This window comes from Corythoichthys intestinalis, chromosome 5 (genome assembly GCF_030265065.1).
Source record: "Corythoichthys intestinalis isolate RoL2023-P3 chromosome 5, ASM3026506v1, whole genome shotgun sequence".
In the NCBI taxonomy this organism is placed as follows: domain Eukaryota; kingdom Metazoa; phylum Chordata; class Actinopteri; order Syngnathiformes; family Syngnathidae; genus Corythoichthys; species Corythoichthys intestinalis.
The window spans coordinates 7,849,638-7,866,807 of record NC_080399.1 but is presented as its reverse complement, the minus strand read 5'-3'; the positions used below and the strand labels follow the sequence as shown (position 1 = coordinate 7,866,807).

Genomic DNA, 17,170 nt, shown 5'->3' with positions numbered 1-17,170 from the left:
ATCTACAGAAAGGGCAATGTCGTTGTACACTTTTACCAGTGCTGACTCAGTGCTATGTCTGGACCTGAAGCCTGATTGAAACTTGTCAAGGGTGGAGTTTGTCTGACTTATAGTCCAGTGCAGTTTCAATATGAATTTTAACAGGCCTATGAGCTTTAACACTGGAAGTCCCGTTTTTTTGGCTATAAAGAAATACCAGAAATGTGTCAAATGACCCTGATATCAAACTGACTATTGGGCTTTGTCAAACAATAAACCATTCAAACAAGCAATCAAGCAGGCCACCCACCTGCACACTCCTGTGGAGTTGCTGCCTAGGTGTGAAGGGTTTTTTTCCACTCTGGATAGCTGCATTTATCATCTTGAATATAAGAGAGACAGGTGGACTTCTTGGTGGGTCTTGCAAAGGAATTGGCTTCTCACATATGGGCGCAAAGAAGGCGCAGAAGGAAAAATTGCTTCGGCAACAACCTCCAACACCTAGCTGCGGGAAAATGGCGAAGTGTCATATGTCACCACATAAATTTATTTTTTAAATTATTTTTTTATTGCACCGTCCCTTTTACTGTATGCAAATTGCAGCTTGGAATATGTAAAAAGGTTCTCCGCCCGATTGCCTGCCTGAGCGGTCCACTGTCCAACAAAGCCAAGGCAGCCAAGATGCCAATTGGAGCAATTCAACACTGTGGTTTTGCGAGTGTGAATGGGAATGACTAATGAGGACCATAGTGCTCACAAAAGATTTGCTGATTAGGGTCAAATGATCCTTCTCTGGTTACAAAAGTGATTTTTATTAACTGATCCACCCTTGATACTTCTTCTTCTTAATTGTTTAGCGTTGTTTAGCATGAGTTGGGTAGAGTAGCCAAAATTACTCATAGAAAAATTAGTCATCCCAAAAATGTTATCAAGTTAGGCCTGTCACGATAACAAATTTTAGTATGTGATATATTGTCTCATTAATTATTGCCGATATGCGATATTATCAATTAAAAAAAAAAAAAAAAATTTGACCACTAATGGAGTGACAATATATCCTAATAAATCACTCATTTAAATGTAATAAATTGTTATTTTTAAGGTAAAACACAAATTAAATTGTTACGTTGAAATTCTTGTGAATAAATGCTTAAATCCCTGAATTCTTTATAGATATGGACGTAAAACAGTTTCGATTCTTGGTCAAAAACAAAAGAAACCGTGCAGGTAGCGTTTCTGTTACGTGAATTTTTTCGAATGTGCGGCTCGTCTTTAAGTTTACTGTGGCGCCGCCTTCCCACAACAGAGCTTTATACGTTGAAATTCTTTTGAATAAATGCTTAAATCCCCGAATTATTTATAGATATGGATGTAAAACAGTCTTGATTCTTGGTTAAAAGCAAAAAAACGTGCAGGTAGCATTTATTTTATGAAAAATATGTTGAATGTGCGGCTTGTCTTTAAGTTCACTGTGGCGCCGTCTTACTACAACAAAAAGCTTTTGACGTTGAAATTCTTATAAATAAATGCTTAAATCCCTGAATTCTTTATAGATGCGGATGTAAAACAGTCTCAATTCTTGGTTAGAAGCAAAAGACACAGCGTAGGTAGCATTCTTTTATGTGAATTTTTTCGAATGCGCTGCTCATCTTTAAGTTCACTGTCGCACCGCCTTACTACAACAAAAAGCTTTTTACGTTGAAATTCTTGTGAATAAATGCTTAAATCCATGAATTATTTATAGATATGGACGTAAAACAGTCTAGATTCTTGGTCAAAAGCAAAAAAAGTGCTGGTAGCATTTATTTTACGAAAATATTGCAAACTATTATGCTAGTCAGTAAGCAAATGTAGCGGCCGCCTTATGAAAACAAAGCTTTTTCCGTTGAAAATTTTTGTGAATAAATGCTTCAATCCCTGAATTTTTTATAGATATGGACGTGAAACAGTCTCAATTCTTGGTTAAAAGCAAAAAAAAAACCGTGCAGTTACCATTTATTTTACGTAAATATTGCGAACTATGATGCTAGTCAGTAAGCTAATGTAGCAGCTGCGTTAGGAAAACAAAGAGCTTTTTCCATTAAAAATTATTGTGAATAAATGCTTAAACCCCTGAATTCTTTATAGATATGGATGTAAAACAGTCTTGATTCTTGGTTAAAAGCAAAAAAACGTGCAGGTAGCATTTATTTTACGTAAATATGTTGAATGTGCGGCTTGTCTTTAAGTTAACTGTGGCGCCGTCTTACTACAGCAAAAAGCTTTTTACGTTAAAATTCTTTTGAATAAATGCTTAAATCCCTGAATTCTTTATAGAGATGGATGTAAAACAGTCTCGATTCTTGGTAAAATATCAAAAAAACGTGCAGGTAGCATTTATTTTATGTAATGTGCAGCTCGTCTTTAAGTTAACTGTGGCGCTGCCTTGCTACAACTAAGAGCTTTTTACGTTGAAATTCTTGTGAATAAATGCTTAAATCCCTGAATTCTTTATAGATATGGACCTAAAACTGTCTAGATTCTTGGTTAAAAGAAAAAAAAAACGTGCTGGTAGCATTTATTTTATGTAAAAATTGCGAACTGTGATGCCAATGCCTTAGCGGCTAATTTCTCCAATTTTTTTCCACAAGGTTTCAAAATGCACGCATGGTGCGAAAAATATAATAATTACTTTGAATCCTCGAACAAATCACTCCTGAAACAATCCTTCCTGTTTGTATGTGGTGCAGCTTTCGTACTTTTTGAACCGAAATCCACCGTTAGTTCACTGCGTGCGTGTTTGTGAATAGCTCCTCTTGATGTGGGTGGCCCCCTGCTTGAAAGAGCTGCTCAATTCATGGCCGAGCTGACCTGTCAATAATGATGATGTCTATGCCCATACCTACTCCATTCACCACATTACTCCAGTCTTCCAACATCTTCATTGGCTCCCGGTCCACTTTCGAATCCAGTTCAAAGTCCTCCTACTCACATTCAAAGCCATCCACAACCTCACAACTTCATACCTGTCCAACCTCATTTATGTTACAACTCCCTCTTGTGCCCTTAGATCCTCCTCCTCAATCCACCTGTCTGTCCCCCCCGCTCGACTCGGCACCATGGGGAGCCGAGCATTCAGCCGCTCGGCTCCCCCGGCGACTCACTCCCCCTTTTTCAAACTAAACTCAAAACCCACGTATTCAGCCTTGCCTATCCATAATAATCCCTAATTTTAATTCTATGAGTATTTTTATTGCCCTTACATCTCTTTTAGTATTTTAAAATTTGCCTTAAACGTTCTATACTTTATTTTCTCACTCTTTAATTTGTTTAAATGTTTTTAAATAGTGCTGTCAAATTTATCACACTAACGGGCGGTAATTATTTTTATTAATTAACCACGTTAAAATATTTGACGCATTTAACGTATGCGCGGAATGACCAGCTCATGCACTGCCTCAAAAAGATTACAATGACGCCATTTTTTGCACATTGAGGGCTAAAAAAGGCGAGTGGACACAGGCGTTTGTTGGACCGCCCCTTTATTGGCATAAGCTTTGGCAACTCCTTCACAACAAACATAAGTATAATTTAGGTGAAAGCACAACAAATATATAATTTTATAATATTCCTATCTCACTCTCTCAAAAAAAAAAAAAATGTTAATTCCCAATCAAAATAGCTATGCAAAGTACACATAATACTTACTCAGACTTTGGTCAAACTCTATTCAAACATTTCGTTTAGCTTAACAAATACACTGGATGGCAATATCTAGTCACAATATACAAACTATCAGAGGTCTCGTACGTTGTAAAGCCAGCACTCAAATGACCGTGGAGTACAATGGAAACAGGGAACTACAGCGTCACTCGAGGGACAAAACCCACTCATTGGCTTGATTTCTAAGTAATTTTTAAACTCGCCATTGACACCTTGTGGTGTATTTCAATCACTACCTTACGTAGTAAAAGACACTGTGGAAGAACGGCAGAGAGCCCATGTGACGTCACCACTCGGTGACGTCAACAATGGCGAGGTACTAGTTTATTTTTGATTGAAATTTTTTACAAATTTTATTAAAATGAAAACATTAAGAGGGGTTTTAATTAGTGCTGTCAAATTTATGGCGTTAACGGGCGGTAATTAATTTTTAAAATTAATCACGTTAAAATATTTGACGCATGCGCAGAATGACCCGCTCATGCATCGCCTCAAACAGATTACAATGACTCATGTGAGAGAGAAAGGTATCTTGTTTTGTGCTTTTTCTTAACAAAGGTATACCACACCCTACATGCTGGCACTTTGTTTCTTTCTTAGCACATTCAGCTTCAGCATTTACACAGCTTATGGCTCTCGGCTGGCCGTAACTCTAACTCACTCCTGCATCATGTGAGTAAACAACATTGGCACCGCGTGCACTTCAGGGTGCCTCGGATAATTTTATATCAGAATATTACAAAAGGCGAGTGGACACAGGTGTTCATTGGACGTGCCGTTTATTGGCATAAGCTTCAGCAACTTCTTCACAGCAAACATAGGTGTCATTTAGTGAAAGCACAACAAAAGTAATATCTCAAAAAAAAAAAAAATGTTCACAAAAGGAAAAGTGCTTCAATCTGTATTAATGAGGCCCTATTCTCACACGGTTAAACAACAGTGCAAAGAGAACTGGCATTCCCAATCAAAATAGCTATGCAAAATACACATAAAAACTTACTCAGACTTTGGTCAAACTCTATTCAAACATTTCGTTTAGCTCAACAAATACACTGGATGGCAATATTTAGTCACAATATACAAACTATCAGAGGTCTCGTACGTTGTGAAGCCAGCACTCAAATGACCCCGCAGTGGAAACGGGGAACTACGGTGTCAGTCGAGGGACAAAACACACTCATTGGCTTGATTTGTAATTCATTTGAAACTCGCCATTGACGAGTTGTTGTGTATTTCAATCACTACCTTACGTAGTTAAAGACACTATGAAAGAACGGGCGGTAATTAATTTTTTTAAATTAATCACATAAAATATTTGACACATTTAACGCATGCGCGAAGTGATCCGCTCGTGCATCGCCTCAAACAGATTACAATGACGCACTTGAGAGCTAAGAGGCAGAGAAAGGTGTCTTGTTTTGTGCTTTTTCTTAACAAAGGTATACCACACAACACATGCTGGCACTTTGTTTCTTTATTAGCACATTCAGCTTCAACTTTAGCACAGCTTACGGCTCTCGGCAGGCCGTAACTCTAACTCACTCCTGCATCATGTGAGTAAACAACATTGGCCCCGCGTGCACTTCAGGGTGCCTCGGATAATTCTATATCAGAATATTACAAAAGGCGAGTGGACACAGGCGTTTATTGGACCGCGCCGTTTATTGGCATAAGCTTCAGCAACTCCTTCACAATAGGCATACGTATCATTAATGTTCACAAAAAGAAAGCCGCTTCAATCTGTATTAATGAGGCCCTATTCTCACACAGTTAAACAACAGTGCAAAGGGAACTGGCATTCCCAGTCAAAATAGCTATGCAAAATACACATAAAACTTACTCAGACTTTGGTCAAACTATTCAAACATTTCGTTTAGCTCAACAAATACGCTGGATGGCAATATTTAGTCACAATATACAAACTATCAGAGGTCTCGTACGTTGTGAAGCCAACACACAAATGACCAGTAAACAGGGAACTACGGCGTCAGTCGAGGGACTAAACACACTATTTGGATTGATTTCTAAATTATTTTAAAACTCGCCATTGACACCTTGTGGTGTATTTCAATCACTACCTTATGTAGTTAAAGACACTGTGGAAGAACGGTTAATCATAGCTTAAAAATAATTAATCGTAATTAATCGCAATTCAAACCATCTATCATAAAATCCATAAAATTCCATAAAATCATTTGGACACAAGCACCAGCAGAGGACGCCAAACACCAGAAAACAAGTAAAAAGTGGACATTACACTGCTGTCATTTTAATCTGTTTGAGCGGGGCACGTGCATTAATTGGGTCAAATATTTTAATGTGATTAATTTTAAAAATTAATTACCGCCCGTTAATGCGATAATTTTGATAGCCCTAAAAATTACTAGAACTTGTACTAACATTTATCTTTTAAGAACTACAAGTCTTTCAATCCGTTGATCCCTTTAACAGAAAGAATGTTAATAATGTTAATGCCATCTTGTGGATTTATTGTTATAATTTACAAATACAGTACTTATGTACAGTATGTTGAATGTACCGTATTGGCCCGAATATAAGACGGCCCTGATTATAAGACGACCCCCTCTTTTTCAAGACTCAAGTTTGGAAAAAAAAACTTTTTGAACACCAAATTAATTTTTATACAGAAAATACTTACAGTACATCTGAAACAAAAGATTATAACAATGTATTTAAGAGAAAAAGCATGTTACTTTGCCTCATTCAAATCTTAATATCTGAACATTTAAATATATAAAGTAAAGTGCAATCACATTCGTAAATGAATGACTTCTGGTTTTTGAAATGTAAATAAACCAATTTATTGTGATAAAACAACAAAATTGCAATAACTACATTAACCATCAAAATGAAGTGTGACTGTAACTGTAGTCTTGAAACAAATCTGAATAAGGAAAAACATTGCAATAAAATATTGCAAACTGGTTAAACTAGTAGCTGTGATCTGTCATGACAGAACATCGCTTCAATGATATCTGGCGCCATCTAGCGTCGTGAATGGGTATAATGTCTAGTAGGGGTGCAACGGTTCAGTTAGCGCACGGTTCGGTTTGAACCACGGTTTTGATTCGGTTCCGGTTTGCGTTTTGCTTTTTTTTTTTTTTTTTTTTTAAACTGCCTTTATTTTGCTTTTAAAAAAATGAAATAAACACTTAAAATGTAAACCTTTTCGACTGTTAAAATGCCTCTTAGCTCTTTGGCTAGTGTAGTGACCGACTACTGAAATACACACACAGTAGTAAAAAAGTTACTTGGCAAAGTAACTGGTGATACCTTTCATGTTTTTTTTTTTTTCAATAAAAAAAAAAAACAAACCCAAAAACATAGTAACCTTTGCTATGTTTGGAGGTCATTTACTGTTGTGTATCAACCGTTAAAGTTGATAAAATTGCTGTTGTTTTTGCATTAGTTCCCTTCTGTCTACTTTCGACATGTGAAAATTTCAAAACTGTTTCATCCTTTAAAGATAGACTCAAGTCAAGATTTTGCCGATTTAGGAGTATTTTAGATAAAAAGTTGCTTAGGTTCGCTCATAAGGTCATTTCGCATGTAGTTCTATATGCATGAGATATCTAGGCGTAGATTGTATGCTGTCGGCTACAGTCAGGAAATATTGGAGCCACCTAGCCTAGCATCGCGTTTGCTACAGCGTCTCAACAAACACTCTTCCTTCTCCGAGTCTGACTTTTCTGGCATCATTCAATCAACGTATTAACGAACATTGTCTCATTGCAGAAACGGTGACCAAATCCGAACGGATGAAAAAAGAAAAAAAAAACGTAATGCACGAAAAACGTGCAGATTTTGAACGTAACTTACGGCGTACACATTTAAAAATCAGTGCTCACTTGTACAAATTACACCAAGACCGTACAACTTGACAGGTGTGAATTATAGTAGACCATCACAGTTAGGTGGTAGCACTCTTTAGTACGGGACGTCGAACTATCAGTGGTCAGGGCGAAACTACGTGCTCTAGCGAAATCATCTTCTATGGCTTTGCGTGCCATTTGATAAATGTCGGGGATCACGTTGTTGGAGAAATATGTCCGCGACGGAACAATGTAAAGCGGGTCAAGCGTTGCAAATAAATTAACGAAGCCCGCCGTGTGTTTTCACTGGTGTCATCTTCGGGGTTGTCCTGCCCTGAGAAAGTGATATCTGTGGTTGATGCCGGCTGAGGTGCCGGAGTCATGTTATAAAAGTGTTTCCATCAGCATGAGGAACAAGCGCTGAGCAATGCTTGGAAATTTTTATTTTTTTTCAATATTTTCTCTCCCTTCGCATTGTGGTCCACGGGGAAACCAAAATGTTGCCACACCGCAGATTTGAAAGAAGCCGGTGCTTCCTCAAAATTCGGTCACTCCACTCATCCGCTCACCATAGCTATTTGTTTTCTTTCTTGTTTCACTTTCACTTCGCTCGTAAGCGAGAGAGGGTGTTACTCGGCTTTTATTACACAGGTGCTTGACAGCGATCCGACATTTACTTGCGGGGCGGGAATTTCTCCACAGCGGTGCTTCACGTCACACACAGGCACACAGAGCTCGATCAGTTCATTCCACAAGCGTTCGGAATACATTAATTGCAAAACCCAAAAGGCGTGGTTCATAAAGGCGTATTGAACCGTACAGGGCGAACCGTACGGTTCGGCTTTGAACCGCAAACCGTTGCGACGCTAATGTCTAGACCGCGAATATAAAGCGACCCGCTCTTTTTCAATCTTATTTCAATGCAAAAAAACACCGTCTTATATTCGGGCCAATACGGTATATATCCGTCTTGTGTCTTATCTTTCCATTCCAACAATCATTTCAAGAAAAATATGGCATATTTTAGAGATGGTTTGAATTGCAATTAATTACGATTAATTAATTTTTAAACTGTGATTAACTCGATTAAACATTTTAATCTATTGACAGCCCTATTTTTAAATGAATGTATGGCGACCTTGAGTGCCAGAAAGGCGCCTTCCAATAAATTGTATTGTTATTGTAAGATGTGCTCTAATGCTTTTGCACGCTAAGGTTAATAATGTGTGTTTAAAACTAATAGCTATAACTACTGTCTTACTTAACAGCCGTTAAGGCCTTACAAAAGAAAGAATGTGTTGTGTAAAGTCACATCCAACTGAAGGACAGATGTCAGCATGACCCAGTGGGGCACATTTCCTGTTTTAGGTTTCTATTGCTGACCATAAAGTTTCAACACAATGAGACAAATAACTGCCCGCACCTATTTCTCAAGATGTGAAACTCACACATGAGTGTTGAAACTCTCCCACTTTGTCAATAAAAGGCGCAACCCCAGGGAGGGGGCTGAGAGAGATTCACTGACTTTGCGAGTAAGCGTACAGCACTGTCGGCTCTCTCCCTGGTGGCCGCCAGTGAGAACTTATCTCCGTTTCTGGTCTGATCCTTCCCCCGTCCTTCTCTAGGTCTTTGTTTAATTACAAAAGTGAGTTTAGACCTAACAATTATAAATACGGAAAAAATATTTTATTTTATTTATTTTATTATTTTTAAGTAATTTTGGAACATTTTTGGTTTCTGGTGTGACGCGAGATTTTATCCCATGTAACAACGTGCCGTGACCCAGAAAAGGTTGAAAAACACTGATTTAACAAGTCACAAGTCAGACATTCACATGCATTTAAAAGCAACAGCGGCTGTGTCCACAATAGTCATCACAAATAGCAGTACTTTCCCCATAGTTTCACTGAAATAATTGTGTTGGCTCAGGAATACAAATTGAATTTCCAGCTGAAGAGAAAATGTAATTTTGATGTAAGACTCCTTTTTGTCACACTACAATCATCTAGTAATAGAATAATGGAAATGCAAGGCCCTCTTTTGCATTAAGATCACAAAAAATCTGATGTTTTGACACTCTAAAAGTTAACAATTCATTTCTCCAATGAGACAAAAATGTGACAGCATAGCTTTCTTTTCTACAAAGAAAAAAAATCACGAATAAATGTCTTATTCTTAATTTCGACATGGATGTCACAAAGGAGAATAAAAGGCAAACACTCCAATGAGATGTTCTGCTTATTCGGCCCTCCTGTGTGTCATTGGATGAATAGGTGATGCAATTTAGCCATTCATTTCCGAGTGGTTCAATTACAGAATAATAACAGCTACAATGGAGCTTTTCTGTGCTACCTGACTTACAGCTTAATCAACTTTTGTACAACTCATATGACTTACTTTGTTGTGGTTAGCCTAATTAAAAGGTGGAGTGTGCAGTTTTCAAGCTGCTGGCAAAATTTTAGAATAACATCACAGCGTCTGACAGCTTCTCATCACTAATTTTTGGTTGCAGAATCCAAAACTGTTTTCAGTTTTGTTTCATTTCAAATGTTTGAACTAAAGGATTTTCTTAAAAAATATGAAAAAACTATACTTAACCCTTTCAGTGCTCTTAACAATGATAGACAGCCAATCATGTGGTGTCCGATTGTCATTCAGCTCTGAATTTAAGTTACTTTGTCATTAGTAGACGTTAGGGCTGCAACTAACACTTATTATTAGGGTTGTTCAAATCATGTTTTTTTGCTCCCGATCCGATCGTTTTAGTTTGAGTATCTGCCGATCCCGATATTTCCTGATCCGATTGCTTTTTTTCCCGCTCCCGATTCAATTCCAATCATTCCTGACAATATTTCCCGATCATATACATTTTGGCAATGCATTAAGAAAAAAATGAATAAAACTCGGACGAATATATACATTCAACATACAGTACATAAGTACTGTATTTGTTTATTATGACAATAAATCCTCAAGATGGCATTTACATTATTAACATTCTTTCTCTGAGAGGGATCCACGGATAGAAAGACTTGTAATTCTTAAAGGATAAATGTGACTTTGTATATTGTGACTAAATACTGCCATCTAGTGTATTTGTTGAGCTTTCAGAAAATTATACTGCTGCCATTTAACTTCTGCCCAAATGCATGATGGGAAGTGCAACCATGACTGTGCGTAGTGGTACCAATTGATATATCTTCTCTGTGTTGGGAAATAACATAGGGGCTTAAGGAAAAGATCAATTACTACCTTCCTTCCCCACATTGCTTCCCACGATATTTCTAATCATAGGGAGAGAGTTTGTAAGGCTTTAGCCAATTAAAAAAAGGCTTCAAAGGCTGCCAAAATTCACTCTACTCATTTTACGCTGCCTTTTAGCTCTATACAGTATGTAGGTAAAACGGCACCATTACAGATTGAACGCGACAATCGGGTCGTGCAGTGCATGCGTTAATTGCGTTATATATTTTAACGTGATAATTTTAAAAAAAAAGAATTACCGCCGTTAACGGGATAAATTTGATAACCCTATCTTAAGCCTGAACTAAAGACTCTGAATGAGTGTAACATATTATGATGTAATGTTAAATACAATCAGAAAACAATTTAATTAAAATATATATTTATATATATATTAAAAAAAGGCATGTCCGATATTTTTTTGCCGATTCCGATACTTTGAAACTGACGGGATCGGGCCATCTCTAATTATTATTATTTTTTTTTATTTTAGTTTTTATAAATGATTAATCGGATAAATGTCACTTTTTTCAGTTACCTTCACAATTTAACTCGGAGTTGTTTTAGGCATGTTGTAAGTAACAATGCAGAGAAAATGGATGACTAATTCCTTCAAAAATAATATTTTATTTTAGCATCCCAATTCAACTGTAGTCTGCAACTGTTTTAAATACATAAAACTAAAGTTAAAGTGTTTAATAAAAGTTTTAAGTATAAAACATTAAAATAATTTCTTAGTAAGCAAATCTAAAGAGTACCTATAGGGATATCGATAGAAATAAAATAAATTCAAGCAATCTGGTGCACACCAGAAACGATCTGGTAAACATTAGCATTATATAGCATTTAAGCTAGCCGACTTTTGCTATGCAAGTTAGCTAATTGTTGTAAACATTGGCATTATATAGCATTTAAGCATTTTGCAATGCAGGTCAGTCAATTGCAACAATGCAACAAGTAGCTAACTTGCATAGCAAAAGTCCACTAGCTTAAATGCTATATAATACTTAAGTTTACCAGATACGCTCCAGATTGCCTAAATTTATTTTATTTCTCTCGACGTCCCTTTATGAGCTTAGTACAAATCAGACAAAATTCCTGGTTTTTCAAATAAAAAACAGTGCTGTTGATTTACATCTTTTTTCATGTGGCTAAAGCGCTGATATAAATTGTGTCAATGACTTATTTTCTTTATACAGACTAAACATCAAAATCGAATAATTTCTCAGTAAGCAAATCTAAAGAGCGCCTATAGGGATATCGACAGAAAAAAATAAATTAAAGCAATCTGGTGCGCACCAGAAACGATCTGGTAAACATTAGCCTTATATAGCATTTAAGCTAGCAGACTTTTGCTGTGCAAGTGAGCCAATTGTTGTAAACATTGACATTATATAGCATTTAAGCATTTTGCAATGCAAGTCAGCCAGTTGCAACAATGCAACAAGTGGCTAACTTGCATAGCAAAAGACCACTAGCTTAAATGCTGTATAATACTAAAGTTTACCAGATACGCTCCAGATTACCTAAATTTATTTTATTTCTCTCGATGTCGCTTTAGGGGCTTAGTACAAATCAGACAACATTCCTGGTTTTTCAAATAAAAAACAGTGCTGCTGATTTACATCTTTTTTCCTTGTGGCCAAAGCGCTGATATAATTTGTGTCAATGACTCTTTTATTTTTCTTTATACAAACTAAACACCAAAATCGAATAATTTCTCAGTAAGCAAATCTAAAGAGCGCCTATAGGGATATCGACAGAAATAAAATAAATTTAAGCAATCTGGTGCGCACCAGAAACGATGTGGTAAACATTAGCATTATATAGCATATAAGCTAGCGGACTTTTGCTATGCAAGTTAGCCAATACCAAAGTTTACCAAATACGCACCAGATTGCCTAAATTTATTTTTATTTCTCTCAATGTCCCTTTAGAGGATTAGTACAGATCAGACAAAATTCCTGTTTTTTTCAAATAAAAAACAGTGCTGCTGATTTACATCTTTTTTCTTGTGGCCAAAGCGCTGATATGAATTGTGTCAATTACTCAATTATTTTCTTTACACAAACTAAACACCAAAATTGAATAAGGAGGAGGCAGACTGGTATGAATTCGTTTTATTAAACAATCCAAATCCAATTTGAAAGCACACTCATGGATGACAATTAACAGTTTGAGTTTGTGTTGAAAGGAGACTCTAAACTGTTGTATGAATGGGTTTATTTGTGTGTAGTTTATTTTTTATAAAAAGAAAGGAGACAGCTTTACTATCTAACAATAACTCCAGTGCTCATATGCTTCCCCAGAACACAATACAAACGGAAACTTAAGACACTAATTAGCACAATCGCTAACTAGCTTGGCACTCCCTGCGACTCTGACGGAGGCATACTGGATCTAAAATCACAAAAGACAATCTAGCTCTTGACACTTAATAATATTACTGACCCAGCAACCCAACAGCTGCAGTTGCAGCAGTGAACTCTCTCTCTCTTGTTTTAAACACTGGCACGCCTGCGCAGCCTCAAATTACACACAAACAAGGACCCAAACAATATAAATTTATATTCAAATTAGTTGGTAACTAATTTATTCATCAATTTAATCGATTAAATGTTGCAGACTGAGTAGACGTCCATTCCATTTGACCTACATTTGTTCATTTGCTAGCAGACCTCCAAGTTCTAAAGGATTTGATGTCTTTTTTTTTCTTAGGAGAATGCAGTGAGTTTGAAGGGGTTATGGGGGGCAGGAAGGAAGCTAGAAAAGGAGAGAGACAGAAGAGAAGAACAAACAACAATCAGAAATACATTCAACGCTTACACTAACAATAAATATAGTAGTGCTATCGTTAGCTAATTGTATTTCCGGTTGACATTATATGGGGGGCCTGATGACCGAGGAGAAAAAGGAGGGGGGGTAGAGTCAGAAAGAGAAGTGATTTGGTGGGGTGGAGTGTACACAATCAGCAATATGAGGTGTAGAACCAACTATGGTGTGAACCTCTTGTAAGTGTGGAAATGTTGACATCCTATTTTTCGCTGCCTGATCGCTAATCCTGGCAGCAACAGTTTCTCTACTTGAGTGTGTCTAATTGCACAAATGGATTTGACGTCTATTGTCGTCTAAGGTGTCTACTGAGATAATATGGTATGATGGCTAACCCTATGGTAATTGCCCACAACAACACTCAATTTATTAATTTTTTTTCCAAATTGATTTTTTTTGCCTGCCATTGACTACGATAGATGTCGAATTCATTTAAGCTGGTTGGGCTGTTCCATGTTCTTATTTAGAATATAAAAAGAGTAAAAAAAAGTTTAAGAAAATCACATTTACATTTTCTTTTTTTCCCACTTTTTATAAACATTTTACAAATGAAATAAATAAATATTAAAATAACATTTACTCATTATTCCTTATTTCTTTTTGGTCTTTTTGATTTAAAAAAAAAAAAAAAAAAAAATAGCATATCAATTTTATTTCTGTCCCGGTTTTGTCTTAAAAAATGTTAAAAAAAAAAAATAAATAAAAAAACTAAAAATTTAATGAGAAAACATTTACTGTTTACTCTTTAGATGCCTTTGACAGTGCTAGACGTCCAATCCATTTTGACTGGGAGGGCTAGCAGGGAACATTTGCGAACATTCGCTGCTAACCTCTCCCATTTAAAAAGCAATGGACGTCTAGCGCTGTCAATTCTTTCCAATGAGTTCAATGAGTGCCCTTTAATTAATATCTCAATAATTTTGACTTCCATATACCTCTGTCAGAGGAGTTACATCACACGTGAGATCATCGCCACCGACGGAGGCAACAAGAGCACCTCAGTGGAACTCTCAGTCACCATCACCAACGTTAAGAACCAACCTCCGCGGTGGGAAGAGGAGAGCTACCATGTCGTCATCCCTGAAAACGCTGCCAGAGACACACCAATAGTGGTACTGTGTGCGTGTGCGTGTGCATGGGTGTCATTAAAAGCGGAGTTTTATCAGCGCAAACGTTAGCTATTTATGTGTTCGTGATGCATACATTGCAAAATGTGGAAAAAGTCACTTTCATGTACTCAGGAACAAAACAAAAAATGACTAGACAGATTCTTCAAACAGTTATGCAAATACCTGAACATCAATGCATTGTTGTGTTTTGTGGCACTAAAGAGAAATGTGAATAGAAAATAGCCTCCACCCATCCATTTTCAATGTCTTACATCATTCGGCATGAAACGTGGACTAGCCTGCTAATTAATGAAACAGACGGACAAACAAGGCAGTTAATAGTCACGCCTTAGTGCTGTTGCAATGAGAAAACAAACTGTACTGTTATTTTACTTGTGTAGTTTATTGTTGCAACATTAGCTTGGCATTGATGTACTGTATATATTTTTTTAAATTGAGAATTTACTTTAGGTTTTTCCACAAATCGGACATCTAAAACTATCATTCGATGATCCTCTGTAGGGCACACGTTTAACTCTTTGGCTACCATTATCGGAGTCAAACGTCCAATCCATGGCACCGTCAAGGGCACTGAGGCATGAGCATTCACAGCCAATCCTCCTAGTTTAAATGAATTGGACGTCTTCAAATTCAAAGAATTTCATTTCTCCGTTTGGAACTTTGGTCATGCAGAGCATCAGTGCGTAATCATGACATCACATAGACAACCAGGGGCGGAAAGTAGGGTGATGCTTGGGGTGCAACTGCACCTGGGCACGGGCCTCTAAGGGGCCCGGTTTGAGGGGAAAGTGGGCGTGGTTTAGTGAGGGTCAAGCAGAAAGGTAATATGATGCCCAGAGCTGTAATATACACTCACCTGCCACTTTATTAGGTACACCATGCTAGTACCGGGTTGGACCCCCTTTTGCCTTCAGAACTGCCTCAATTCTTCGTGGCATAGATTCAACAAGGTGCTGGAAGCATTCCTCAGAGAGTTTGGTCCATATTGACATGATGGCATCACACAGTTGGTGCAGATTTGACGGCTGCACATCCATGATGTGAATCTCCCGTTCCACCACATCCCAAAGATGCTCTATTGGATTGAGATCTGGTGACTGCGGAGGCCATTTGAGTACAGTAAACTCATTGTCATGTTCAAGAAACCTGTCAAGTTCAAAAATAGACCCTTAGGTAGACATTTGTAAAATTACCCAAAAATAAGGAGAGAAGACACTCAGTTTTCTTGGCCAAGGAGAGCAAGGAGGGACTAGACAGAGAAATGCTCGATTACGCTGTATAGTCACCAAAATTGGTCTAAAAAAACCGCCTTGCTCTTTCTTTTATTAGGGGTTTGTCCTAACACAGAAGGGTGCCGCCCTAAAGGGAGGGGGAACGCAAGCTGGAGACACCCATGTGATTTTGGTTAACTATGTGTGAGCATGTAGGTGGAACTAACTAAATACACGTGTGTAAGCAAGGGCACTTAGGTAAAGTGGTCAGAATGACCCAGACACTTCAGTTATGCAATGCTGCGGCCATGGAAGATGTCCCCGAATGGAAGATTGTCCTCGAAAGTCTAGACGAAAGTCCAGACGTAAGATGCTGAAGATGTCCTAGAAGGTTTAGTTACGCAATGTTGCGGCCATGAAGCAAGGCAGTTGTCACCCCGACCCTTTTTTAACACTTTGTAACACTTAAACATTATACCTAGTATAGCAAGCAATAATCATTTACTGGTTATATCAAATAAGAAAAAATATGGCTTTATGTATTATGTATGTATTAGGTATATATGAGCACAAGCAAATATTCAACCAATCAAGCAAATATTCAATCAACCCTCGATAATTAACTCAACATTTCCCACCTGTTTATTCAATATTTGCGACAGAAACATCATCAGAAAGAACCTCCTAAAAGGCTTTATTCAGTCGAATCAGTAGACATGTCGACGTATGTTGTCATAACCCGGAGCTGGAGGTGGTGGCGGTGTCTGAAAGAAAGTTTCCGGAATGGAAAAACCGTCATCATCTTCGTCAGGGAGATTGCCATTATTGAAAGCCACTTCGCAAACCACAAACTCCGCATGGGCACCTGTGTCATACTCCTCTCCCAGGGCCAAAAGGGGATATAATTCCTGTAATCTTGGATCTATAGCCGCGGAAACAAACCGGTGAAGTATAGCACGAATGCAGGGAATGCAACAACAACCACATAATCCCAGAGCCAGGTATATATGAGCACAAAAAAATATTCAATCAATCAAGCATATATTCAATCAACTCTCGATAATTAACTCAACAAAACCAGTCTGACATGATTCCAGCTTTATGACATGGCGTATTATCCTGCTAAAAGTAGCCATCAGAGGTTGGGTACATTGGGGTCATAAAGGGATGGACATGGTCAGCAACAATACTCAGGTAGGCTGTGGCGTTCCAACGATGCTCAGTTGGTACCAAGGGGCCC

At 37.6% G+C, this 17,170-nt stretch overlaps 1 protein-coding gene across 2 annotated transcripts in view; it reads left to right on the top strand.

Annotated features, from left to right (window-relative positions):
* LOC130916155 (neural-cadherin-like) overlaps nt 1-17,170 on the top strand; it is a 442,935-nt gene that overhangs the window by 228,886 nt on the left and 196,879 nt on the right. For both annotated transcript variants that reach the window (XM_057836649.1, XM_057836648.1), the window contains one exon: nt 14,534-14,701. In XM_057836649.1, coding sequence (XP_057692632.1) covers nt 14,534-14,701 — 168 coding nt within the window. The remainder of the gene's footprint in view (nt 1-14,533; nt 14,702-17,170) is intronic.